This window comes from Leucoraja erinacea, chromosome 34 (assembly GCF_028641065.1).
Source record: "Leucoraja erinacea ecotype New England chromosome 34, Leri_hhj_1, whole genome shotgun sequence".
Lineage (NCBI taxonomy): Eukaryota > Metazoa > Chordata > Chondrichthyes > Rajiformes > Rajidae > Leucoraja > Leucoraja erinaceus.
The window spans coordinates 9,277,942-9,304,636 of NC_073410.1; the positions used below are offsets into that span (position 1 = coordinate 9,277,942).

General features: G+C 39.5%; 1 protein-coding gene across 2 annotated transcripts in view; it reads left to right on the forward strand.

Moving 5' to 3' along the window:
* Window positions 1-47: 47 nt before the first annotated feature.
* The window catches only part of sec24c (SEC24 homolog C, COPII coat complex component), a 50,936-nt gene continuing 24,288 nt past the window's right edge, over window positions 48-26,695 (forward strand). The window contains exons 1-9 of one of the 2 annotated variants that reach the window (XM_055661810.1): window positions 48-132; window positions 12,765-12,973; window positions 16,950-17,082; window positions 19,201-19,379; window positions 20,976-21,380; window positions 21,911-22,035; window positions 24,207-24,275; window positions 25,667-25,778; window positions 26,514-26,641. In XM_055661810.1, coding sequence (XP_055517785.1) covers window positions 12,802-12,973; window positions 16,950-17,082; window positions 19,201-19,379; window positions 20,976-21,380; window positions 21,911-22,035; window positions 24,207-24,275; window positions 25,667-25,778; window positions 26,514-26,641 — 1,323 coding nt within the window. In that variant the 5' untranslated portion in view covers window positions 48-132; window positions 12,765-12,801. The remainder of the gene's footprint in view (window positions 133-12,764; window positions 12,974-16,949; window positions 17,083-19,200; window positions 19,380-20,975; window positions 21,381-21,910; window positions 22,036-24,206; window positions 24,276-25,666; window positions 25,779-26,513; window positions 26,642-26,695) is intronic. The other variant, XM_055661811.1, reaches the window with a different exon arrangement.

A 26,695-nucleotide genomic window follows, 5' to 3' on the forward strand; every position in this document is an offset into this window, starting at 1 on the left:
GCAGTGAGCATGCGCCACACCCGGCAGCTTGTTGTGCGCCGTGACGCAGCGCGTGCGTCATTGCGTCAGCACGGCAGGCGGGCGGGCGAGAGACGGACGTGGCAGCGAGCGGAGAGAGGCCTCGGGAAGGCGGTGAGTAGCCGGCGGAGTAGTCGCGGTCGCGGACCCGGCCGGGGGGGCTCGGGCTCAGGCTTTCAGCCGGCTCTGGCATGGACTGGACCACCGGTGGGCGCGAATGGCATAGGCCTAGGCCTTTGCTTGACGGTGTGAGGCCAAGGCTTAGCCCGATGTAGGCGGTGGATGGGCCGGGGCCGGAGACGGAGCCGGCGGCTGGTAGCTGGGGCCCGGCCCGGCCCCATGCAGCCTGGGGCAGTCGTGAAGCGTTAAGTGGGCTGGAGCTTCCAGGGAATCGTCCCACGGGAGTGCCACAAGTACAAGGCCTCCACTCCCTCAGTTCAGGGCCTTGCCGGCGTTTCGTTGAAACAGGTTTGCGCCCAAAAGGCGGGTGAGGCCAAGTCTTGGGCCTGAAGAGACGGGAATGATGTTGAGCAGGATCCTTTGCTGGTTTCGACGCATTTCCGCATTTCCCCCCCCGATTCTTAACATACGCTGGACTCCTCCGCTGTACAATTTCCCTATTGAACCCTCTTGACCATGTGATGTGCCATTGGTTGAGGCCACTTTATTTACTGAAGTTGTAGTATGAAATATTGTAGCGTATTTCAGTGCATCCTGGCGCATCAGATGGGGGTGTGATCACCTGCAGTTGACGTTTTTTTACATTTGTTCTCTATCTCTCTACATCATCGTCTCTCTCTCGTTTCCCTTTCCCCAGACTAGTCTAAAACAGTCTCGACCCGAAACGTCACCCATTCCTTCTCTCCAGAGATGCAGCCTGTCCTGCTGGGTTACTCCAGTTTTTTGTGTCTATCTTCTTTTTTTTATTTAGAGTCATAGATTAAGACAGTGTGGAAACAGGCCCCTCGGCCCAACTCGCCCACACCTAGTCCCACTTGCCTGCGTGCGCTTGGTCCATAACCCTCCAAACCTGTCTTATCCATGGTTACACAAAAAAGCTGGAGAAACTCAGCGGGTGCAGCAGCATCTATGGAGCGAAGGAAATAGGCAACGTTTCGGGCCGAAACCCTTCTTCAGACCGATGGGGGGCGGGGGTGGGTGGGGACCTCCCACTGTCTTATCCATGTACCTATCCAACTGTTTCTTAAATGATGGGATAGTCCAAGCCTGAACTACCTCCCCTGGCAGCTTGTTCCATACACCCATCACCCTCTGTGTGGAAAATGTTACCTCGAGGATCTTTTCCCCTTCACCTTGAACCTATGCCCTCTGGTCCTCGATTTCCCTACTCTGGGTAAAAGACTCTGGGTAAAAGTACCCGATCCATTTGTGGAATGGCAGAGGTTCTGGAGAAAACTTATCAATGCATCAAAATGCAACTGATTTAAATATTTTTATTTGACTTTCACAGCAATTTGCATACATACAATGGTAACAGACAGTGCCGGTCAAGGCATAATTGTGCAACAGTATGTAAGCGACCCTCAAAGCCCTTGCCCTTACCCACCTTCAACCCACCCGAATCGGGTCGAAACCAAACAGGAACAAACAACACTCACATACATACACATCCACACAAATATGGTAAGATAAACGAAACAAAAAGTACTTATATAAAAAAAAGGTCACTAATAACAGTAATTAAATAAATAAGTGGGGGGTGGGGGGTGTTAAGGGGAGAGCAGCTGCAGTAGAGCAGAACAATGGTGGAGAGCACTCAGTCTTCTTCCGAGTCCAGGGACAAATTGAGAGAGTTAACAAGTTCCAAGAAAGGGTTCCATGTATCTAGGAATGTCTTGGTAGAGCCTTTGAGAGAGAACCTAAGTTTTTCAAACTTTAAATTGTAAAGCACCTTCTTAATCCAGCGGGTGTGTGTCGGGGGACAGGTGAGCCTCCAGCAAGATCAGTCTCCGGGCTAACAAGGTTGTAAAAGCTAGAACCCGTTTCACCGCAACAGAGAGGTTGGTGTTGGGAGGGGTACCAAAAATGGCTGACAGTGGGTTTGGAGGAATAGTCTGGCCGTAGGCTCTGCTTATCAAGTCGAAAGCACTCCTCCAAAAGGCTGCTAGCTTAGGGCAAGACCAAAACATATGGCTATGGTTGGCAGGAGATTGATTACATCTGTTGCAGGTGTCCCTAACAGCGGGGTAAATTCTAGATAATCTTGCATTTGTGTAGTGGACTTTGTGAAGGACTTTGCATTGGATTAGGCCATGACGGGCACATATGCAGGAAGAATGGGTCAAGTCCAAGGCAGAGTCCCATTGCTGGTCTGTTAGTTTTCTATTCAGCTCGCCCTCCTACGCAGCTTTTAATGAGGAATGAGGTTTCAATATAAACGACCCTAACAAGTTATACAAAACAGAGATGCATTTCTTCCGGTTGGGATCTAGAGCTAAGATGGTATCGGTCAGGGTTTCAGGGGGGCGATTTGGGAAATGGGGGAATGTCTTCTTCGCAAAATCCCTAATCTGGAAAAAACGAAAAAGGTGGGAGTTTGGGAGGCTATAGTTGGACGAGAGCTCCGCAAAAGACGAAAAGATGCCATCCTTGTATAGGTTTTTGATACTACTGATACAGTTGCTATGCCAGGTTTTGAATGCGTGGTCTGTACTTGAAGGTTTAAAGATGTGGTTTTTAAGCAGTGGGGTCAAGATGGAAGGGCCTTGTAAACCAAGTTTTTCCTGAGTTGACTCCATATCTTGAGCAAGAGGGATGAAATTGAGCCTGCACCCACAGATGTTATAGAAGGGGCAGTTGGGAGCATAGGACAGACCGCAACGGGAGATGTGAACTCGCCTTTTCCATGTGTACCCAGGTCGGTAGGTGGTCGCAATCATCATTCATCCAATACAGGAGTTTTGCAACTTTTACATTAATCTGACCGAAGAGATGAGTGAACATCTCACCTGATAGAGGAGATGAGTTGGTCTCACCCGAAAGTTGAGATGAGTTGATTTAACTGTACAATTGTCTTGTATAATGAAGTGCAGTGGACAACTTGCATGCTAATAAATCAAATCAGATAATACTATACACATATAACCAAGGCAAAATGTGTAGGAAGGAACTGCAGGTGCTGGTTTACACACAAGATAGACACAAAAATCCAGCGTAACTCAGAGAGTCAGACAGCATCTCTGGAGAAAAGGAATAGATGATGTTTCTGGTTGAGGCTCTTCAGATTGAGTGTCAGGGGAGAGGGAAGCAAGACATATGAAAAGGTACACAGATCGTCCAGTCTGCACTTGGCATCGCTGATATCGGAGTCCAGACCTGGAACAGCGGATACAGTAGATGAGTTTGGAGGAGATGTAAATGAACTCTTTCTTACCTGAAAGGACGGTTGAGGTTCTTGGACAGAGTTGAGTGAGGAGGTATATGGTCAGGCATTGCACCTATGGTTGCTGGGGAAGGTACCTGGGGAGGCGGTGATTTGGGTGGGAATGTTAACCAGTTGCTGTCTAGGGAAAGGGGGGGAGATGGTAAGACGTGACGAGTGGTGGGATCCCGTTGTAGTTGGCAAAAATGTTGGAGGATTATGTCCTGTATGCGACGGCTGATGGGGTTAAAGATGAGGACTTGCGGCAAGTACAAGTACAAAATATGGAACGATGAGCAGGGTACAGAGAGCAGAATATAGATCTCGGTGTTGTATCGTAGTACTTCTAGAGACAAAGTTCAATGTCTGCAATGAGGCATGCCGGACAAGATCCGAGCTTATCGAAGGACCGATCAGAAGTCTGAATACAGAGGCTCACCCAAAAAAAAGCTGAGTTGATGCCTCACCAGACAGAAGGCTCGTTTAGCAGTGTGGTGGTACTCCATAAAGAGTAGTATCCTCTGGCATTGCTTTACTCAGTCAGGTTAGATTATTGTGATTGCACTTTTATTTACTCCAGGCCAGCTAAAGAAAGGTCCTGGCCAGAAACATAATTTGCCTATTCCCTCCACAGATGCTACCTATCCATTTGATTTCCTTTATTTTTTTTGATCAAGATTCCAGCATTGGCAGTTTTTTCTGAATTGTTCGAGAAGTGGTTTTGTCAGCACCTTGTAAAGCATTAATTTTCAGGTGAAGCTACTCCTGAGGTGGGACATGGATCCACAGACTTCTGATGTGGGAGTTGTCCACTAATCAGTGCCAACACCTCCTCTGGAGATACATTTTGTTCACACTTGAGGACACTTGTTCCTGGATAGTTTGAGTTGTAGAGCTATACAGCAGAAACTATCTCTTTGGCTCACCTTGTTTAATCTGACCATGTTTGGACCTTTTGGCTCATCCCATTTTCCTATATTTGACCCATAGCCCTCTGAACTCTTCTGATCATATATTTGTCAAGAAGGCTTTTGGAATTTGTAATTGCATTTGCTTCTAAAGCTTGCTCTGGCAGTTCATTCCAGATACGGACAATTTTCTGAGTGGAAAAGGTTACCCCTGATGACCCACTTAAATCTCTCTACTCTCATCATAAGCCTTTGACTTCTAGTGTTTGAATCTTCTACCCTGGGGAAATTAGCTATGAGCGTTCATGTGATCCATGCCCCGCATTATTTTGTCAACCTCAGTAATGTCATCTCTCGGCCTCCTACACTACAAAGGGAAAAGTCTCATCCATTGCAACCTCTCCCTATAACTCAAGCCAACAGGTCTCAGTTACATATGGGTATTGTCTTCTGCTCCCTGTCTAACTTAATAACACCCTTCCTTTAGCTAGGTGATCAGAACGGCTCACAGTACTCCAAAGGCAATCTTGCCCATGTTGTGAGCCGTTCTGATCACCTTTGTACAGCTGTATTATGATGTCACAACTTTTGTACTCTATGTTCTTCCCATTGAAGGCAAGCATGCTAAATGTTGCCTTCACTGTCCTGTTCACATGACTTGCCACTTTCAGGGAACTGTGCACCTGTACTCGCTGATCTCTCTGTTTTCCAACGTTTTCCAGGGCTTATTGTACACACCCTGCTCTGGATTGACATATCAAAGTGCAACTACTCACTCATGCCAGACTTAAATCGCATTTTCCATTTCTTTGGTATCTACCCAAGATCCCATTGTAAACTTGGATATGCTTCCTCACTGTCAATTTTCCTCTTTGAACAGCATGAATGAGATTCAACTGAGTTGTTAAATTATTGGTTGTTGGTTCATGAGAAATTGGTACCAGTTAGGTGTACTGGAAAGTTTATGATTGTGGTAGATAGGCTGGTGATTTTTTTGCCATGCTGCTGCATTGAGTTGTTGTGCATCCAAGGATTGCCTGTTGGGGAATCTCTGAAATCTAATGGTCTTGTGATGTATTCAAATTTGCTAAACTGGAATTAAGCCAAGCTCAGTAATAGCGTAGCATCTTTAAATGGACTACAGTTTTGATCATTCCCCATGTGCCCACCTAATCTTGTAGGTTACAGATGTCTTGTGTGCATATTCCAGCACACATCTTGCCATTTCTAGTGACTTGTTGGAACATAAAGAGAAGAACATGTATTTTACTTTAAGATTGTTAGATCACTGCTTTTATATCACTTCCCAGGATAATGTGGGAGAGTATTTCTTCTTAGACTGAGCCGCAAATTCAGCTCAAAGCTATGTAATCGCATTTTTTCTTTTATTATTTTATCTCCATCACTCTGGGCAGAATCATGAAGTGGTTGCATTGTTTGTGTTGCTGCCTATTATGAGAAAAAATATAGATGCTGTTACTTTCCATTCACTTGTCAAGTTTATTTAAAAAATGGCTACTTAGTCTGCTTTCTCAGCCCTTTCTAAAATCCTATTCCAACCACATCTAAAATCCTAAAATCATTATTGGGGGCTTCTGCATTTTCATATAATCTTTACTCTGAAGTATTCTTTCCCCATTCCCTGTTGTCAATATACATGGCTTAATTTTAACAGCCCTCTCGCATGCCTTCTGCTCTCATTTCAGCAGTTTCTCCCAAGTTCTATCACCCATTAACTTCTTACCAATAGCTGCTGAATATTTTTGACCCATGTCAGTTCTTTGTCCTGCAGTACATTGTTTATTAGTGCATGGTCTTCTAATGCTAATATGGCCACATTGCATAGGTGTCAATGACCTTTTGCCCTTCATTTCCACTCATACCTCTGCTTTTCCTTTATGGTTGGCGACAGCTTTCCATTTGTCATATAATGTGGATTTTTTAACTTTTTTTTGTCAGAGGGCTTTTCTCCTCATCCAAGTTGTCTGGTTTTGAGAATTTAAAAATATTTGTCCACTGAGTACTCTGCAGTGAGTACACCGCAGTCTTCATAGGAACATACTATAGAACTTTATTTATTCAAGGGAGGAGTAGATAAATAAAGTTCTATCCTATCTTATGAAGGCTATGAACTGATTATTAATTTTGAACAGATATCTGAGAAGATAAAGTAAAATAAAACTACTTGGTGATAATTAAACCACATGGGACTTTAGAACGATGTTGAAACAAATTATAATTTGTTGCCTCGTCTAGATCACGTGGAAGGTGAGCAGAGTCCATGAACTAAGTTTCTTTTAAGGATAATCCAAAATACCTATGGTAAATGCAGCTGATTACTGTGTGTCCTCTCTTTGCTCAACAGTGAGCATGAATGGTTGCAATAAAACACATTTTGACCAAGTTTTGTTCTGAATTCAGTGTGCAAAGACCAGAGTGATTTTAGTGGAATAAAAATGAACTGCAGATGCTGGTTTATGTCAAATCGGACACAAAATGCTTGAGCAACTCAGCTGAGACTCTAACATTTTGCATCTACCTGAGGTGATTTTAGTGGACTGTCAATTGAAGAAAGATTAATCAGTGCTTCCTAAATTATAACTGCTTTCCTAAAACCTATAACTGAAATGATTTACTGTTTTGCATATGATTTGTCTTCAGTGATCAGTTACTGTGAAGTTGCAATTAAGGAAGATTGGCCAATATGTGATGAAGCTTATAACAATAAAAGATTTTAATAACATGCAAGATCCTGAACGGGAATGGCAGAATAGATGTTGTGATATTGTTTCTTCCAGGGACTTTGTGCTACATTTACAGAATTTTGAAGTTAGGGTTGTCTCAAGTTGGACATGTAAAACGAAGATTGTACTTTCATAGGAAAGTAAATCTCTGATATTCTCTATCTTTGAGGACAGTGATTGCTTAATCTTGGTTTATACATTCTTGAAATTAAAACATTTTTCAATATTGAGCATATGAGGATTTGGGCAGGAACGTGGCAGGACACACAGAATCACCATGACGATTATCAGAGCAGCCTGTCAATTAGCATTCGTACTGCTAATCTGAAATATCAGTGTAAAAAGGCATGGTGTCGAACTAGGAAGTTTTGATGCAAAGGACATGCAGTGCTGGAGGTACACAACAGGTCAGGCAGCAGCATCTCTGGAGAACATGAATAAGTGATGTTTCAAGACCCATCTTTAGACTTGACCCGGAACATCACCTATCCGTGTTCCTGACCGGCTGTGTTACTCCAGCACTTTGTGTTCTTTTGTGTATTAACCAGTATCTGAGTACAGCAGATTCTGGAATCTTGAGCAAACAAAAAAGTGCCAGAGGAACACAGCAGGTCAGATGGCATCTGTGGAGGGAAACTGACAGATGACACATCTGGTCGGAACCTTTCTTTAGACTCTGAGAAGGATCCTGGCACAAAATGTTGTCTATCCACAGATGCTGCCTAACCCGCTGAGTTCCACCAGCACTTTTTTGTTTGCTCAAAATTCTAGCATCTGCCATCTCTTGGGTATCCATTTTGGAGTATTGCATACAGGTTTGGTCTCTGCATTTAAGGATAGATAGGGTTGCTTTGGGGACATTGCGGAGAGGTTTATCTAGACCCCCGGGTTAAAATTGTTGCTGAGTGATGAGAATTTGAGCAGGTTCGACCAATATTGAAGTTTTGAAGAATGGAAGATAATCTTAATGAGCCATATGATTTTGAGGAGGATTATCAAATAAATTCTGAGTGGGTGATGTTTAGAACTAGGCATAGATTCTGATGATTGATCGACTTGTGCTTTGTTATTCTGAAGTATTTTCTTTGCACTTTCTGACTTTGTTTCCTCATTAAGACACTTTCCTCTACCTGCTGTTTCTATATAATATGATTTTGGGCCTTCCTTCTGTCCCTCCCTGTATTTGATGTGATGCAATTGTAATAAAATTAAGGTGTGTATTATTTTATAAATATCTCGCACAAATTTGTGTTCATGTATCTTTGAGTTTTACATGTTAAAAAGATTAATTACAGTGGGCACAATTTTAACCATTTATGCTAGGGAATTTTTAAAGTGACAATAGTTAAAAGTTGGAGCTCAGCCACTTAGGAGGAAATTCAGAACGTTTTTTAATGACAACTGATATTTGAAATTTTCTCCCACTATCATATGTCTGTAATATTTGGTTATTTAAGAATGTATCCTATTTCTGTTGCTTATCAAGCTATGATAAATAAATATCTTGGCGTAATAGTCAGCTTATCAAATTTCTGAATAGCTTCCTTTTCGTTCCTATTAGTCATACCTCTTTGGCAATCCAGCATTTTGGTAAGTGGTTGAATTTGATTATGAAATGCTGCAATAACTACACTTCGCTGAAAAATAAATTGGCCTCCAAGTGTATTGGTATTGCTGTTTCTTTATCTTGCAATGCTGAGAAATCCATCTTCTCTAGAGATCAGTATGTTTATGGGATGCAAAATAATGGAGAGATGAGAAAAAATGTCAAGATCAGAATTGAACAGAATAGTGGGGGAAGGGTGATTTTCTCAGTGACATTTGACATTTGAACTAAATTGAACTTGACATTTGAACTAAATATTTCATTCAGAATGTGATAATATTATCTGAAACATTAAGATTTAAAATTGGATTAAATCATTTCCACATGTTGATCAGCGAGTTAATTTATGGGGGCAACACAATATATGGGGACAACCAAGTGGGCACCTTAGTTTGACATTCTTTTGCTTATCATGAGCCTGAATGCTTTGCTGAAGCTTCTCGTGGGCAAATCCTTAGTAAGGTTCTTCAGTTGTCTTTATAAAAAAAACTTGCTTTAATTATAAAAAGGCATGAGCATGGGTTTCTTCAGTCTCAGTTAACAATGTGTCACAAAGTGCTGGAGTAACTCAGAATGTCAGGCAACATCTTTGGAGAACATGGATAGGCGATGTTTCGGGTCAATTTATTTGGAAAAAACTCAAGTTGCTGATGCACAGGAGCAACTTTGTTAAGATTGAGCTGCGAGAGATTTTTTGTCATTTTAGCTTGGAGATGTCTCAAATTTATTTTAGTGATTAACATATATACTTGTAACTACCAAAGGGAATTGTTTATTGTCGAGCTCGGTATTGTATTCGCACTACATTTTTGAAACTGTTGAGTTCCACAGTTATTTCTGTCTCCGCCCCTGACATTGAACAATAATTGTCCAATTAGTGTTGTTGTAGTAGTTAAAAATAAAGCAGACTGCAAGAACTTGTGAACCATGGCTTTGTTTTTTTTTAATTGAAGAAGCATATGCACATGAATAAACACTGCGGTTTGATATGCTGTTATTGGTTCCTGTTCAGGTCATCCTGCCTACCAGTTTATTCAACATACACATTCAAATAATCCCTCATTTTGCTGAACTGAGTGTTTGGCTTTAGGATCATTCCAGTCTGTTCACAATCAACAAATATAGTGTGTTTAAACTGCAACTTTAAGTACAACCTTCCCTGGAAACAATTATCCCTCATTACACTGTTTGAAAGACAGAGGTTGCCCATTTGAGTCAGAGTTGACGTCTTTCTCCAAGCACTGAATTCCATCAAACGGAAGCCAAAGGAGATTCTTAGAAATTTTCAAATATAGAAATAGATTCTTCATAAACAAGGGGGTAAAAGATTATCCGGGGGGGGGGGGGGGGGGGGGGGGGGTGGGCTGAAGATGCAGATTTGAGGTTATGTTCTTCCTTTATTGTGCTGACAGAAGAGGAATAATGAACTTTACTAATATCTCTGGGACAAATATGAGACATTGTTAGGTCCTGCTTGCATAAAATAATGGGCTATTTCAGGTCTCAAGTTCCAAGATGAGTTGATTTGACAAATATTTGACAGGCGCTTGACAACATTGATACATGTGAAGTTATGTACCTTAATTGGGAAAAGCCAGAAGGATAGAGTATCACTTACATAGTGATTGTTAAACAGCTGGATGTCCTACTACATTGAGTAACCAAACATGCAGGTAAACCAAGCTGTTAAGGCAAACGGCATCTTGGCCTTCACCAGAGCTCAATGTATTATCCGGGATTGGAGTATTGTGTGCAATTTGGTCACTGTCTTGGAGAGATAGAGTGCAGAGAAAATGTTCTTGGCAGATTCCCAGAATGGTGGGATTATTGCATAAAGTCAAATCGACTTAGTCCTTATTCATGAGAGTTTGGAAGAATATGGATTTATTTATTTAAAAACTGACATGTTTTGGCAGGAAGTGTGCATGGAAGATAACATGTTAGACTTTTCTACCACAAACCTTTGAATTGCAGAATATATTAAAGAAGCAACCAGATTTCTATGCAGGATGTGAAATGTGATATATGGCCAGCGTGGGAATATTGTATTGAGATAGTGATTTTTGAATGGCAGAACTGTCTTTAATGGCCCAGTTTTGTTTTGTATTTCTAAGATCAATGGCTAGTTGCTTCTGCAAGAACAGTTATGTTTACATTGTTGGGGCACAGTACTCAGCTCACCTACATATGTGAATGTTGTACTCTGTAAAAGAACGGTACACTAACCACATTAATAACGTGTGACACAGAAGGTTGCCGGGTATGAACCTTGTTGCTGGGTACTTGACTCAGTTGTCGCCTGTGGTTCACTGATAAGTTGAAATACTTGAGAAAGATAGGATTCTGACAGAATTTTAATGGGGATTGCTTAAATCTGAAGTACTTTGATGCTTAGTGGTTATCTTGTGTTATTGTCTGTAAGTTTGCATTTTAAGGTCCAAATGAGTAGATATTGAGCATGTGTATGATTGAGCTTTGTGGATAGCTTCCAATAAATCCAGGTGCCTAGTGCTGTAAATATACTTAGACTCATCTATTACCTCGGTATACAATAACCTACAATAGCTTTAGTTTAAAAAGTGCCTTGATTTTTAATTTTGTGTTTGCTTTCAAATCTTTGTGGAACACTTCTAGTCTTGCAGACTCTGACATCTCCATTTGTTTGGTGCAAGCATCTAGTACATTCATTATCCACATTTCTTTACAAGTGCCAACATGGACTGCATGCAACATAGGCTGTATGGCTTGGAATTGCCAAAGTATTTTAATGTCTAAGAAAATGAGACCAAACCTATACCGAAAGCAGCCTAATTTTGGAAATACAACCAAATTATTTTCAGCATCTCATGGCTGATTACTGAATATTCTGCAAAATATAATCTGGGGTTTTCTTACATTTTGGTACTATTGTATGAGAATAATGCTGAAGCAGCAGTTCGGCAATAAAAGTTGAATTATCAGCCAATCGCCAACATTTCACTCCCACTTCGTTTTGGTTCTGTTGTACAGCATTATTCAGTTTCAGTGTATTAAATACCGCAGGATGTGATGTAATGCAAGCCACAGGTTCATATGCTTGTGCCCTCTGCAGCTTGTTGACAAATTACTCATTTCCACTGATACATCCTAGGATTGCAGACAATTACCAAAGTCCACATCTGTTTGTTATCAAATATGAGTAATGATCATGCAGAATATATTGCTTTGTCTTGTAACCGCAATAAGATTCTTCAATACCATTAGAATATGGAAAGTTACCATTGTGTTCATAGTTGAATGCTTTCTCTACTTCCTTGTTGGATAGCTGTGGCAAAGTCCACATTGTACAAAATTGTATGGCTGTCTGTACGCTAATGGATGCAGATTAATGAAGAAATCCAGATGGATTTAGAACTGACAAATACATAATATATATTCCTTTGTCTCATTTTCAACTCTGATGAAGGTATTTCATTCTGAAGCATTGATTTTCTTCTCCAATCGCTGAGCACTTCTAGAATTTTGTGTTTTTGATTTAAATTTTAATGCCTGCAGTTTTGATTTTCAAATACATTCAAGCTGATTTAAAGTTTATCTTGTACTCTGTTCATTTAAGCTGTTTAATGCTGTTCCAGAGTTATTGCTTTTGTAGTGTGATTTCACTGACAAAGATAATACAATACAGCTATATAACATACCATTTCCAGAAGGTCTCTGTCATTTTAAATAACATGCTGTTACTCAACCTCTCATTATCTAACTAACCGGTGTAGGATGGAACTGTATATGCTGGTTTAAACTGAGGATAGACACAAAAAGCTGGGGTAACTCAGCAGGACAGGCAGCATCTCTGGAGAGAAAGAATGGGTGATGTTTCGAGACTGTCTGACTGGGGAACTGGTAATGCCATTGTGATACACGGTTTAGAATTGGTGTAAAGCTGCTGGTTAAAACTGGATGGACAGTCATTGCCAAAGCCTGTGTGTGCAAACAGTACGGTGCACTAATTTGTCAATGCAAAAATTGGGAACCTTGCAAGGTGAACTTGCACATTTCCTTTAATGAAAAATAGTCAGTGGAATGGAAAGAATATGACCGAATAAATGTTCTTTCTGTATTAATTTCAGGTAACATTAGTTTGGGGATGAACTTTGTGAAATAAAGATGAATCAGCAAGGTCACATGGCATCTTATGGACAGCCCCAACCTGGCTACCAAGGGTACCACCAGCAGCAGTTGGCTTATGACAACCAACACATGACCGGTGTCCCACCCCCTCAATATGGACCATACAACGGACCCGTCCAAGGCTACCAACAAACTGCTGTGCCGCAAGGTATGTCATCAAATAACACAAAACGTAATTGATGCAATGTTGAGCAGATGCAAAACCTTTCTTTATGTAATTTTCCTTGGATTTCTAAGATGTTGACATTCACTGCTTTCAAATATGAAGTGCGGTCATGAATACATTCTTTTGAAGTTTTATTTGTTCCATCTGCATTCTTGATCCACCGTGAGTATTTGACTATCAGGCAGATTGAAGACATTCTGGAAATACTTGTATTTTTATCAAGCTGTGCAACTGCAGAAATATGTTTCAGTTTTTGCAGACTTAAACCAGCATTTTACTTAAATTTGTTTAAAGAATCTATGTTGGCCACGTTTCAGGTTGTTGAATTAACTCATTTGAAATTTGGCTTTAACCTACTGCCGTCATGATAAGATGCAAACTGAGTATGAAATACTGATTTTTGAGGTTCAACAAAGATAATGTGCCAAACTAACAAAAAGTTCATGAAAAGGAATCGGGTGCTTTTTGCAGAAATAATATTAAACTGCAGACAAATGCATTTTTATGAATTTAAATGCATCGCTAAAATGGTCCTTTCTGGCAGGCATTATACACTCCTCACCCCTTGCGTTTGGCAAAGATGTAAAATATATCCATGTTCAAGAGTGATGGGGGGGGGCAAATTAGCACAGGATGATTTTTATTGGTTTGCTTATGCTTATCGAAAAAAAATTGTTTCTGAAACAGTCGTTGCTTTTCACTTTTCCTTGTTCGACATTTATCCACGATTCCTCGGTTGTCAAATGTTCTCACTTAATTTATTTGGCAGTGCTTTAAATTGTACCTAAATATCTCCAGCAGCTGTTCTTTGTTTCTTCAATATTGGAAATAAAATGGGTTATGCAATGTTGATTTTCTTTTCTAGCCAAAGTGTAATCTCTATCGAATCCCATGGTTTTTGTTAGTGCAGTTTCATGTACAAGTAAAAAAAAATTTAGTTTAAAATTGAATAGAAGACTAAGAGGGGAGAGCTCTTAATGGTGCTTTATATTACTTTATCTGTGGTCCAGCGGAAAGCAATCTGTTTGTTAATGATGCATTAAGGTAGATTTTGAAAGGATTGCCTCTGAAGAAATTATGTCATTTTTAAGCAGTGAACAGTCTAATAATGAAATAACATCCGTAATTATGGAAAGATTGCAGTGGTGCACTTCTCTATCTCAAATTGCCAACACTATTTACTTTGTAGGCATTGTTAATATCACAACTGTGCATGCAGAGCATTTTATTATTCTGTTGCTTTCACACTTCTGTTCTTGAGGAGGAATTGTGAGAATCTAAGGCTATTAAATTCGTATTTGTTTATTAGCTTTGGGCATGTGGGTATCTTCTGTTTGTACTTTCCTCCGCATTGGTTTGGTCGGGTCACTAGGCTGGAATCCAGGGTCCTGGCCATGTTGATACGGAACCGCAGATGCTGGAATCTTGATCAAACCCCAATGTGCTGGAGGAACTCAGCTGGTCAGGCAGCGTCTGTGGGGGGGAATGGACAGGTGATATTTTGGGTCAGAATCCTTCAATTAATTAAATTTGGGTATGTATAAATCTGCGATTAAAGAAGACCTGCTGTCAGTAATAGTACACTAATTTACAGAATGTTGCTTAAAAACTCTTCTAATATCCTTCAACTTGGAAATGTCATCTTCATTGTTTAGTTTAGACATACAGCGTGGAAGCAGGACCTTCGGCCCACCGAGTCCACACCGACCAGCGATCCCCGCAAGTTAACACTATCCTACACACACACTAGGGACAATTTACACTTATACCAAGCCAATTAACTTACAAACCTGTACGTCTTTGGAGTGTGAGAGGAAACCAAAGATCTCAGAGAAAACACACGGGGTGAAAGTACAAACTCCGTACAGACAGCACCCATAGTCGGGATCGAACCAGTGTCTCCGGCGCTATAAAGGGCCTGTCCCACTTACGACCACTTGCTGGCACCCGTCATAGTCGCAGCAGGTGGCCGAAATTTTTCAACGTGTTGAAAATCAAGCGGCGACCAGAAAAAGGTACGACCCTTTGGGCGACTACTCGCGTCCATGCAGGCGTCGCCCCGTGACATTAAGGCTGCGCCACCATGCCACCATTTAGTCAGCAGATCATTAGTCTTCCCTTTAGTCTGCAGGTCATTCCAGAACCTCACTTAACATATCCCTATCAAAACTACTTGATTTAGGAAGAATTGAAGATGAGCAGTAATTTCTCGTTTTGCCCAATCCCATAACTATGTTTAGTGCCTGTAACCTTACAGAGCAAGATTGTGTTTTAAATGGTTTTACATCTTCAATTTGCTCTTCATAAATCTTTGTATTGGTTGCAAAATCCCGTTTTGTAAAAATTTATGAATTAAAATTGAGCCCTGATAGATTATTTTTAGTTGGTCATTTTATTAATTGCTACATTTTTAATTAAATTCAATGAAGATTTGACGTTTTGACTTCTAATGCAAGAACTGAATAATGCTTTTATTTCTGTAATGCCATTAAATTTTCATCCTGCTTTATCGCATGAAGCAACTTTCCATCAACCCTTTGTTTAGAGCATTTCAATGGGCTATAGTTGTGGAATTTTTTAATTGAGTTTAATTTTCCACACTTGTGACAACACATGGCAAATTGTATGTTGCCCATAAGTCAGCATTTGCACTTGCCTTCTGGGCTGGGCTTGCAATGTCGGATTCTCTCCACTACACAGTGATTTTTGCCGTGTTCAAGCCAGACAAGTAATCTTGCCGATAAGAACATGTTTACTCACAACTCTCCAAGGGAAACATTGACTGATGGCGAAATCACACCTTCAGCCTTGATGTCTGTTGCAGCAGTCAGGGTTCTGCATTTCCTATAATGAATAAAAGAAAAGATTATATCTTGAAGAATGAAAAGATTATTTGGCAAATGCACTTTAACAATTATGTCCTCATGCAAAGCAAGTTTAAAAATATGTCAATTTCCTTTTCCTACCCTTGGGTTTAGAGTTTCCATGAAAATGAATTGGCTGCAAGACCTGATTCGAAAGTTTAAAACAGCTGTTATTTTACCGTGTATAAACCGTGAGATATAGTTTTTGTTTTGTGTGTTATCCAGGCCAATCATTCCATAAGTCATGTGATCTCTGGTGCAAACACGAAATGAAACAAAATGCAGAATATAGGGTGACAGCAACAGAAAAATGCAGATTAAATTAAAGTGCAAGGGTGTAATGATGTAGATTGGGAGAATAAACTAGTTTTGCTTAGTAGACTGGGCGGCATCCACAAATCTGCAATTTCTTGCGGCTTTGGGTATAGCAGCTGCCATACCCAGCTATAATGCTGACAGAAAGGATGCAAAAAGTGCATTGGAAGTGACCATTTTATATTTTAAGTCTGGTGGGTTAGAATTTTTAATTAAGTTCAAGTTAGAATTTCTACATAATGTTCATCTTTCATTTTTTAAAATAAGTTAGCACAATTTGGGAAGCATTTTTTTAAGTGCTTTTGTTGTGTGTAATTATCCCGACAACTGCTTTCATTGCAACGAACACTTTCGGGGATACACCTGTATCTCGTTATGGTATTTCACGTGACCAATGATTCAAGCCTTCTTCATGTCCCCTGTTTTCTGTTGAGAAATTCAGTTATATTTTTCTAGTTTATTGAGGCAAAGGCAAACAGCTCTGTATAAATTGACCCAAATTGTAACTAATTTTAAGCGTTTTTGTTTTAAATGATAGACATACCAAAATTGTCAATTCTTTACAAATACCTGGTTTATTTGAATCTGGAACCATGCCATACTTGTTCAAAAATTAAATTGTAGGATTTCCAGTGTTCATCATTTTATGCAATTTCTATTTTTTCTAATTTGAAAGGAATGTTAAACCTCTTGATTTTTGAAATAATGTAATCTCATAATTAAATAGATGCATTTATTGTTCTTTGTATTAATTAAAATTCTGTCATTGTTTCTTGTAGGACCTTTGAGGCCAGTACCAGGATCAGCCCCAACCTCAATTCCTCCCTCAACAACTGCACAGCAGCCAGTATATAATCAGTATGGGCAGGGAGATGTACACAATGGTCCTGCAGTACCCGAGCAGATGCAAAGGTTTGTTGAAGTTTATAACTTGTAGGCTGATAGATTAGAGGATAGACTGAAACGCATTGAGACAAGAGATAGAAGGATCTTTCTTCAGCTTTGCCAAACATCAATTTACAAAATATGTACAGACCGGTAACATGATTTAATGAAATGCAAAACTGAACGTTGTTATACAAATGGGTGCTTTGGAAACTTTATTATACAGGGTAAAAATATAACCATGTCCTTTATGGAAAATATGCAGCATTATGTTGGACCAAGGATGTAACGTTCTTCTTCATGTAATGTGCATAGATTTTTGTGTGTAACACATCTCGTCATCCAGCTCATGCCAAACAACGAGCATTCAGCACACTTTTAGTTTAGAGATACAACACGGAAGCAGGCCCTTTGGCCCACCAAGTCTGCACCGACCATAATCCCTGCACATTAACACTATCCTACACATGCTAGGGACAATTTTACACTTGTTGTACCAAGTCAATTTAACCTAAGTACCTGTGTCTTTGGAGTGTGGGGGGAAACCGAAGATTTCAAAGTAAATCCACACGGTCATGGGGAGAATGTACAAACTCCGTACAGATGGCACCAGTAGTCAGGATCGAACCAGGGTCTCTGGCGCTGCAAATGCTGTAAGGCAGTAACTAGACCGCTGTGCCACCGTATCATCACTTTCTTATCATGAAGATCCACTTCAGAAGCATTTCAAATAAAAGCAGCTGCTAATGGCTAGTTTTTAATGCTTTATTTATAAAAATGGCTTGATATTGGGCCAACAGTGGAATGCACTTCAGATGCTGCATGTTTTGGTATTCAAATCAGCATATGACAGGCTGCTGCAGGGTATCTGAACTTGATGCTTTTGTGATCATTAGTTGCCATGACTTCTATTTACAGTGAAGGTATTTTTTTTTAATATGACAAAATTATGCCAATCTTAATGTAACCACTATGGGATAAGATTAGCTGCCTGGGAAGACTAGAGAGATATACCAAAAAAGAGGTGGGAAACAATTCAGCAGCTCATTTAAAGTTTGCATATTTGTCATGAAGTTTGCTTCTGAGTACTCAGCACTTGAAATGTATCTTCCACAAGCAACTTGGTCACAAGGTTAGCTTCCAACTTCATCTCCCTTCAAATAATAAATACCATGTCCTGTTCATAGAAATGAAAGTCGCGTATCCCGGTTTACTGATTGTTAAAACTGAGTTTGAATGCCTGCTAATGTTTCTGCCATTCAAATAATCTCTAAATTGAAATATGAAAAATTATACTGTTAATAACTTTTGAAGATGAAAATGCTAAGAATCACTGAGATACATACCGTTAATTTAATAAATGTTAATTACTTACAACTCATCCTCTGACTCCCAACACACGCCTCCCTCAGTGGTTCCTCGCTGAAATGAATTAAGTTTCTTATTCTGCAGCACATCTCAGCTGATGCAGGTTGACCAGACAGAATCTTCTGCTGTGCAGCTTGAAAACACTGAGATTGATACTCCACATTTGTATCATGAGTTGGAACGACTACAGGGAGGACATGTCAGGAAGTTTGGGACTTCAGTTGACACCGGGTTACATTCAAGCCCTAAATTTTCTGACAGTTGTATGAGGACATTTGGACAAGGTGTCTGCTGGAATTTCTCAGTAAACATTTAAAGTATTTAGAATAGTAACATTGAATTAAAAACTTTGAAATGAACCTGGCTATTCTCAAAAATGACTTAACTGGTAGATCCCTTTCTATCAGCTTTGTTCTATTCAAATGAATAGGTAGTTCCCACAATAGGTGTAATGTGTCATGATTTTAGTAGGTAATTTATGTGTGGTGTAATTTGCTGGGCAATTGCACCTGTTTCATGCACTGCTGAAGTCCATGAAGAGGCCAGCATTGGAACACAGTTGAGAAATGGTTTACAAACATGCAGTATGTTTGAAGCTTTGAGTGGGAATGCTGAATGTTCGCATTTATGCACTCAACCCCAGACACTTTACAGGAAGGAAGTAAATTTGCCTGCCTTCAGAGTAACTGTTACAGTTCAAACTGTGTTTTATCCCAGTTCATACTCTGGCTCTGCAGTTAAAAACATTCCAAATTAACTGTTGAAATCTTTTTGTAGGGTTCCACAGTCTCAGCAATACATGCCTGGGAATACACTTCATTCTGGTAGTCAACCGATGCCATATCAACAGTATGCACCCTCGCTTAGTCATGCTCAACAGTTACCAAACCAGATGGCCCACATGCAGATCACTGGAGTTTCCAGCAACAGTGCATCGCCTGTCAGCCAAGGTTACGGTAGGTAAAGTTAAAATGATCTTATACAGTTGAAGTTGTGAAATAGTCGTGTACCTCATAGGACAATCATTTGCCATTTCTGAGAACAGCATTCCTAATATTTTTAAGAACATCATAGAATTCTCTGGGTAATTTGAGCAGCAGAGGTTGCAATACTGGGCAGTGGAGGTTGGAATTGAACCCAGGTCATTCTGCTAGCTGGGCACCACCAAGTTATTTTTATGAGAGCCTGTCAAGACAGAGTGAAGAATGTTTTATTGTCATGTGCACTGGGAGAGGAATGATGAAATCCTTACTTGCTGCAACTTTACAGGCTTATTAATGTAAGAACATAACATAAATGTATAGTATCAAAATGCAATCATTTACTTGATGATACTGGATAACCAATAGTGTAACAGACGTATTGTCGAACAAAAACAAAGTCCATAGCAGATCATTGCTGAGGTAGGGCTGTGCAGTATGGATCAAAAGCCTGATGGGAAGAAGCTATTCTTGAACATGGGTGTTATGGTTCTCGGGCTTCAGAACCACCTTCCCAATAGTAGCAGTGAGATGAGTGTTTGACCAGAGTGGTGTAATGCTGGTCAGTGACCAAGAAGAAATTTGTGTCACTGTTGCAACCGCAGGCCCTGGAGAACACGAGCCGTCTGGGATGATATTAACGTAATTACATGAATTAATGCTTTCAAAAGTACCTGTGCCCCTTGGTGAGGGTGTTGCTTTAATTCATTTGGCTTTTATTTGCGTGTAAATTCGTGGAATATTTTATTTGCATGAAATTCACCATCTATCGCCTTAGAAAATAAGTGGAATTGTAAGTAAGTGTCTTTATGTAGGGTCTTTGTGCTAATGTATCCAAAGTTACACTGTTGTTTTGTTTTGTTGGGGTAAATGTATACAAACCGTAATGAAAGATTTAGACTGAAATGCGTGCCTTTGAAAAAAGGAACAAGGTTTGAAGAAAGAAATTTGAGAACTTAATTTCATGTGAATAATGAAAAGCTCAGAACTGAAGGACCATTAGCATTTTGGATGTGATGGGACAAGAGAAGATTGCAAAGAAGACGATATAAACCACGGAGGAACTTGAAAGCAAAGATATTGGACAGCAATCTGGTTATTTGAGAGGCTATAGAAGTTGAATGGAGCTGGTGAGATGGAGTTGGATGTGGGTCATTACCATAAATGTAGAACTTGCAGTTTCTGCATATCTTATTGAAGTGCATCATTTTGATGATAATCAATTCTGTCCCTTTAGGAATTGATGGGGGGTGCTTTGTCCCTCTCAATTAATGGAGTTCTTTACTATTCTGACTACATTTCTAAATTGTCACCACTTTCAGGAAGTAATCCCACTTTTAATTGATATACTAGACAATTTGTGCTGCACTTTTCTCCCTTTTAAATCACAAATGTTCATATCACAAGCATTTGGTGCCTGGTTAATAATGAAGGCAAGGTGCAAATGCCTGAAATGGTTATGAAATGTATGTAATTCTTTCTGCCTCATTTGTGAACTATATTAACTCGCTGGCTGTTTTTACTTTTGTTTCTGTATGAATCTTTATGACTGTAAATATATTCTATTTTCAGGCCCGCCTGCTTCTCGTCCTCCAGCTGCAACTAGTTTGCCGCCTGTGGGTCCAGCAGCGTATTCTGCAGCGCCTCAGAATATTCCCTCAAGCACACCGCAAGATAATAGCCATCCTCAGCATCCTTTTCCTGGGCAACCCTCCCCAGTGTCAACCTTCTTGTCTCCTCCCACATCAATAGGTCTTACGGGTGTGATTCATCCTCCTTCAGTTGGAATGCAAAGACCTCCTACGATGCATGGACAACCTCTGCCAGGGCAGCCTCCATCGGGACCTTATCCACCCCAGCCTAATCACAGATCTTTGGGTCCACAGCCTGGTATGCCAGGACCAATCCCTGGTGCTCCAACACAGGGCTTTCAAATGCATCCAGCACCTAATCAGGGATTTGTACCACAACAGAACGGTAAGCTTTTATGCAATACATAGAACAAAGTTTTCTCTGATCGATATCTATGCTGCAGAATGATTTTCAGAACTGTACTGCCCAGGAATGAAAATATTTCTGTCTCAACCACATGAGCCCCACTTTCAAATATGAGTTCTAAGTAAAAGCAGGAAGGGAAGTTGAGCAACTGAATATGTTTTCCCAGCAAGATTTTGAACGTGCTGCCTAAAAGGGCTGTGGAACCAATCCAGTCATACATTATAATGAGGAACTGGATGGATGCATTACACAATTCTGGGGAAGATGCTCTGAAGTGGGGCTCAAAAGATAATTTTTTTGAAAAATTATGCCGTCTAGATGTTACAGATGCCTACCTTGCTGTGTACTTTTTATTAGATATGCATTCTGCTTAGTCTATTTTATAAGGGTGACTATCCAATTTGTCAGTGAATTTGCACAAAAGCAAATTGTCGTTGTAAGAATGGATAGTGGTGTTCTGTAAAGTTGGGATATGCTAGTCTGCCACTTACCTTGATGTGATGTTCTAGGTTCCTTTGCGCAAATGAGGGCGCCCCAACCAAATTATGCCGCACCTTCCACTGGAGCACCAAATTACAGCAGTCAACCTCCACCTCAGCAGAAACGATTGGACCCGGACAGCATTCCAAGCCCTGTAAGCACACTGGTTTTTTTTGTTTTTGTTATTCTCCCTGTTGTGTTCTAATGTTTGTAGAACTGCTCAGTAAATGTTCTCACTTTCTGCTCGAAATTGGTTGAAAAGGATTCACTTGCATGGATATGTTGGAGATTTGAATGTAAACCACCCCCCACCCCCCAAACTTTTTTCAATGTGTTTGAACCCATGTTCACAAGTCGTGTTTTTTTAATATAGCCTGTACGTGTACGTAACCAGCTTGTGTGTACGTAACAAGCTGTGTCTAGTAATAGCAATTCCTGCACTAGCAAATTGTGTTACTTGGATCCAATTTTCTTCAGAATAGTTTGGAATTCTGGTGGTCTTACGCTTGTGGGACAAACTAGTTCATTCCTGATCTGGTATCAATATCTTGAGAGTACGAGATGTAGAAAGAATGAGATGTAGAAAGAGTGAGGCTGTTAGACAAGGCAGCAGGATTGGACCTGAAATGCCAAGATAGGTATTGAGGCAAGGTAATAAACAACCTTGCTATAAGGTGCTTTAAACTTGTAATCCATTGTGGCACCATTACAGGGCTGATTTATTTCTGATATATCAGGTAATGTTTAATTACCATTGTAGATTTTACTACATCTGTTAGTTGAATACCTAGCATCCATGTATTATACATGTTATACTAGTATTATACATGTTATTTTAACGTACTCAAAAATAATTTTAACAATAAAACATAGAAAATGGGTGCAGGAGTAGGCCATTCGGCCCTTCGAGCCTGCACCGCTATTCAATATGATCATGGCTGATCATCCAACTTGGTATCCTGTACCTGCCTTCTCTCCATACCCCCTAATCCCTTTAGCCACAAGGGCCACATCTAACTCCCTCTTAATTAACAGTTGCGCTGTTGCTGACCACATGAATTTAGATACCCAAATCAGGCTGTATCAATATGTCTGAAAACGATCTAAGATATATGTAATATGTCCAGGGTAAAAATGCAGCATTCCCAATCATTGCAGATGTTAAAAATCTAATACCAAAAGTGCTAGAAATACTTGCCAATAAACCAATATTGAATATTTTGGCACCTGTAACTATAAGACTCCTGAAGACCTAAAGTTCACTTTTCAGGCTGAGCTTTTAAGTAGTTTAGGTGGACATGAAGCATGTGAGTTAATTGGTGATAATGCTTAGAAGAGTCTCTGGAAAGAGTAGTAGAACTGTGAATTTGATAATTATTTTTGAAACCAATGCAATAATGGGGAGATTGTTGGTTCTTTGTGAATAGGTGAGTTTGAATGAAGTTATTTCTGTTTGTGCAGTTGTCCTCAAGACTTTGGATTGAGTGTTTGCAGAATTTATGAAAGCAGATGATTCAAAGACCTTGAATCTTTGTTAGGGAGTGTTTAAATTATACTGCTCTTAATAATTTTTCTCAGCTTTCTACTTTAAACAAATATTTTCAGATCAGTAAATGCGTAGATTAGTGGTGATTTTTTTATAATTGAAAAGGAAATGGTTGAAAAGAGAATTCTGCCAGTATCCCAACACTTTTGCATAGGTTGCCATAGATATACATCGATCTCAGGGAAAAGAGGTACTATTTTACTTTAAGCAGTTGCAGTGATTTTCTTTGTGTTTTGCACCATTTGGAATTAATTCTGGTGAGGATATTTTAATTATCGAAATTTCCCTACCCAGGAGATGAATGCGGTTGCTATGTTGCAAACATCCTTTCACAACTAACCATTTAATCATACATGGTCGGTCTAATGTGTTTCGCTTTCTCAACTCATTTTTGTGTCTGGGAAACTGGCATGAATGAAAGAAACATTAAAACCACACCATATAATTTTCAATCGTTTTTATTAAATTGCACTTAATTTTAGCACATTTTCTGAATTAATATTGAAAAGCACATAATTGAAGAGCTAACACGTTTATAGATGGTATTATTTTCCCAGAATATTTTCTGGAAATGTTGATTTTCTTTTAAGGCAGTTAAGAGGTCTTGCATTTGGTATTGACGTGTTTAGATAGCTGTCTAACTGATTAGCACTACTTGCATGTGCAATGATGTATATCAAAGGACTTGCTGATATGGCACCATTTGTGTAGGAAGGTAGAAGTAACAATTGTTACTCTTGTTTCTCTCCTGTTTTGCTGCTCATTTGTGCCCTTTTAAGCAACTTAATGAACTGCCAACTCAAAAGAAAACAAGACATAGAATAGATCCAGATGCAATTCCTAGTCCAGTAAGTCTGCTTGTATGTACGTGCTGTTACCTTCTGCATTACTGCCCTGCTTAAACTCCAAAAGGCTCATTGATCTGCAATTATGAACGACATGCTGTAAGGTCATAATGTTGTTGCACTTTGTATGTGCTATTTTGCAATTCCACATTTTATTTCAAAGGTAATTGACAGCTAAAGTGAATGCCCAAGAAAATATTTATACTGCAAATCTTTCCAATAGATTACTAAAACTTTTATCATATGTCGTGGAGAATTTAGTGTTTGAACACATTAATGTTCTGATCTTACAGTCATGTGTTAATAGGTTAGCATTAGATACAAATTTATATTTAATTACAGGATCTAAACTTGCATACATGGTGAGCATTTTTGGTCTGGATTTTAATTTCCAGCACTAACTAGCTTTATTAGCTAGATACTGTTTTTATTTTTTCCCCATTACACTTCATCAATATAATTTCACTACATTTTTCATTATTTTTATGAAACCTGTGCAAGAGATGGAAACCCTCTTGTCTCTTTTTTGGGATATTTTTAATTGCAGAATCTTTGGTGTAGTAATTAGTAGTAACAATAAGTTTGGAGAAGTTTTAGAATGGACATTATATGTCATTCCAAAATCAAGCTAACTGAGAAAGCTAGCTGCGACTTTAATTATTGGTACTTATGTGCTGTTATGACTCTTTAGAATTAATTTTAGTGGCCGCATAAAATCAATGTACTTATTTTGAATTTTTTCAGTGAAAAGCAGGTGCTGAATGAGTTTTTCTCCTATTGGAGGCTCTTCAGTGATCCAGTCTGAGATACCTTTGACTGGTAAATGTTTGGTGTAATGCAAGTCTAGATTCGATGCGTAATGGATTTTCTACTTTCCCTGTCCTTTCCAAGCATTGCCACTTTTTTCTAATTCATCTGTGTTGCACACTTTAGATATTCACTTTAGTGCTTTTGTGTTGTTCCATAGGCATCAAAAACCTATTTGGTACACTGTCCAAATGGTTAATTGAGACAATAGACACTGTGAGCAGGGTGGAGAGGCTACCACAGTTGAACGCGCGATCGTGTACACCTTTGCATTTGAACAGTTATCACTGAACATTAATTGGGAATTTGGGCTGATTTCTTTACTCTTGGCATGTTAGGAGTGGTAAAGACAATTATGATCCAATGTTGATTTGCAAACTTAGCTTCCAGGCCATTTATGGCTCAGGCAGCACACGCATTAACAAGACTGTTAGCAAAGGTTTAAGTGGTTAGTTAATGTTACATAGTGGAATTGGCTGCTCATCCTTTTATACCAGCTTATAGTGCATCTATTCATCTCTACAAATGATAATGGATAGCTTGAACTTTAATAAATGACTAAAATATTGTATTGTGTGCTGTAACAGATCCAAGTAATTGAGGATGATAAGTCGAATCGAGGATCTGAACCATTTTCGACAGGTGTAAGAGGACAAGTTCCACCACTCGTGACGACTGACTTTGTGGTAAAGGATCAAGGTAGATTTAATTTGCTCAGCTTCAACAAAATTCCTTCATATTTGTGATTTGCATGCAAATCATATTGACCTCTTTCACACAAGAGGGGAAAGATTTAATAGGAACCTAAGGAGCAACTTTTTCCACACATGATATATGAAAAAAGCTGCCAAATGAAGTAGTTGAGGCTAGGAAAGGCCATAGATATGGACCAGACATGGGCAAATGGAACTCGCTTAGATTGGGCATCTTGGTTGGCATAGATGAGTTGAGCCGACAGGCCTTTAACCTAATTCAAGATGTACCCACATCTGTCAATATGTCTCGGTTGTAAAAATATTGGGTGATTTTCACATTGATGTAATAGAGACTTCTGAAAAACAAAAATTAATGGGATCAATGATTCAAGAATTGTATGTCTCAATTTACAGTTCAGTGGCTTTTAGCCAACATAGTAACTAACAAATGTGTGTGTTATTTTGTCCACAGTTGTGATTACTTGCCAATCTTTTTCTCTTTTCAAACCAACCTACGAATGTTTTAGATCACTGATGTTTCCTTGCAGTGTATGATGTATGTTACATACAATTGAAGCACTCAAAAATACTGTAAATTAAGTTTTTTTTGTTTTTATTAAATCAATGAAAAAGAGCACACCAAATGGAGGTTTACTAATGAAACGGCTCCTTAATAGTGCATTTATAAAGAAAAACTTTGATTTCATCGGAGAATAAAACTTATTTTGTTCTCTTGCAGGGAATGCAAGTCCTCGTTTTGTTCGATGTGCAACTTACAATATACCTTGCACTTCAGACATGGCAAAACAATGTCAGGTTCCCCTCACTACAGTCATAAAACCACTTGCCACGCTGCCAGCTGATGAGGTAATCTGCACTACAAACTCCCAAATGAATGGAATGTTCAAACTATATTCCTTT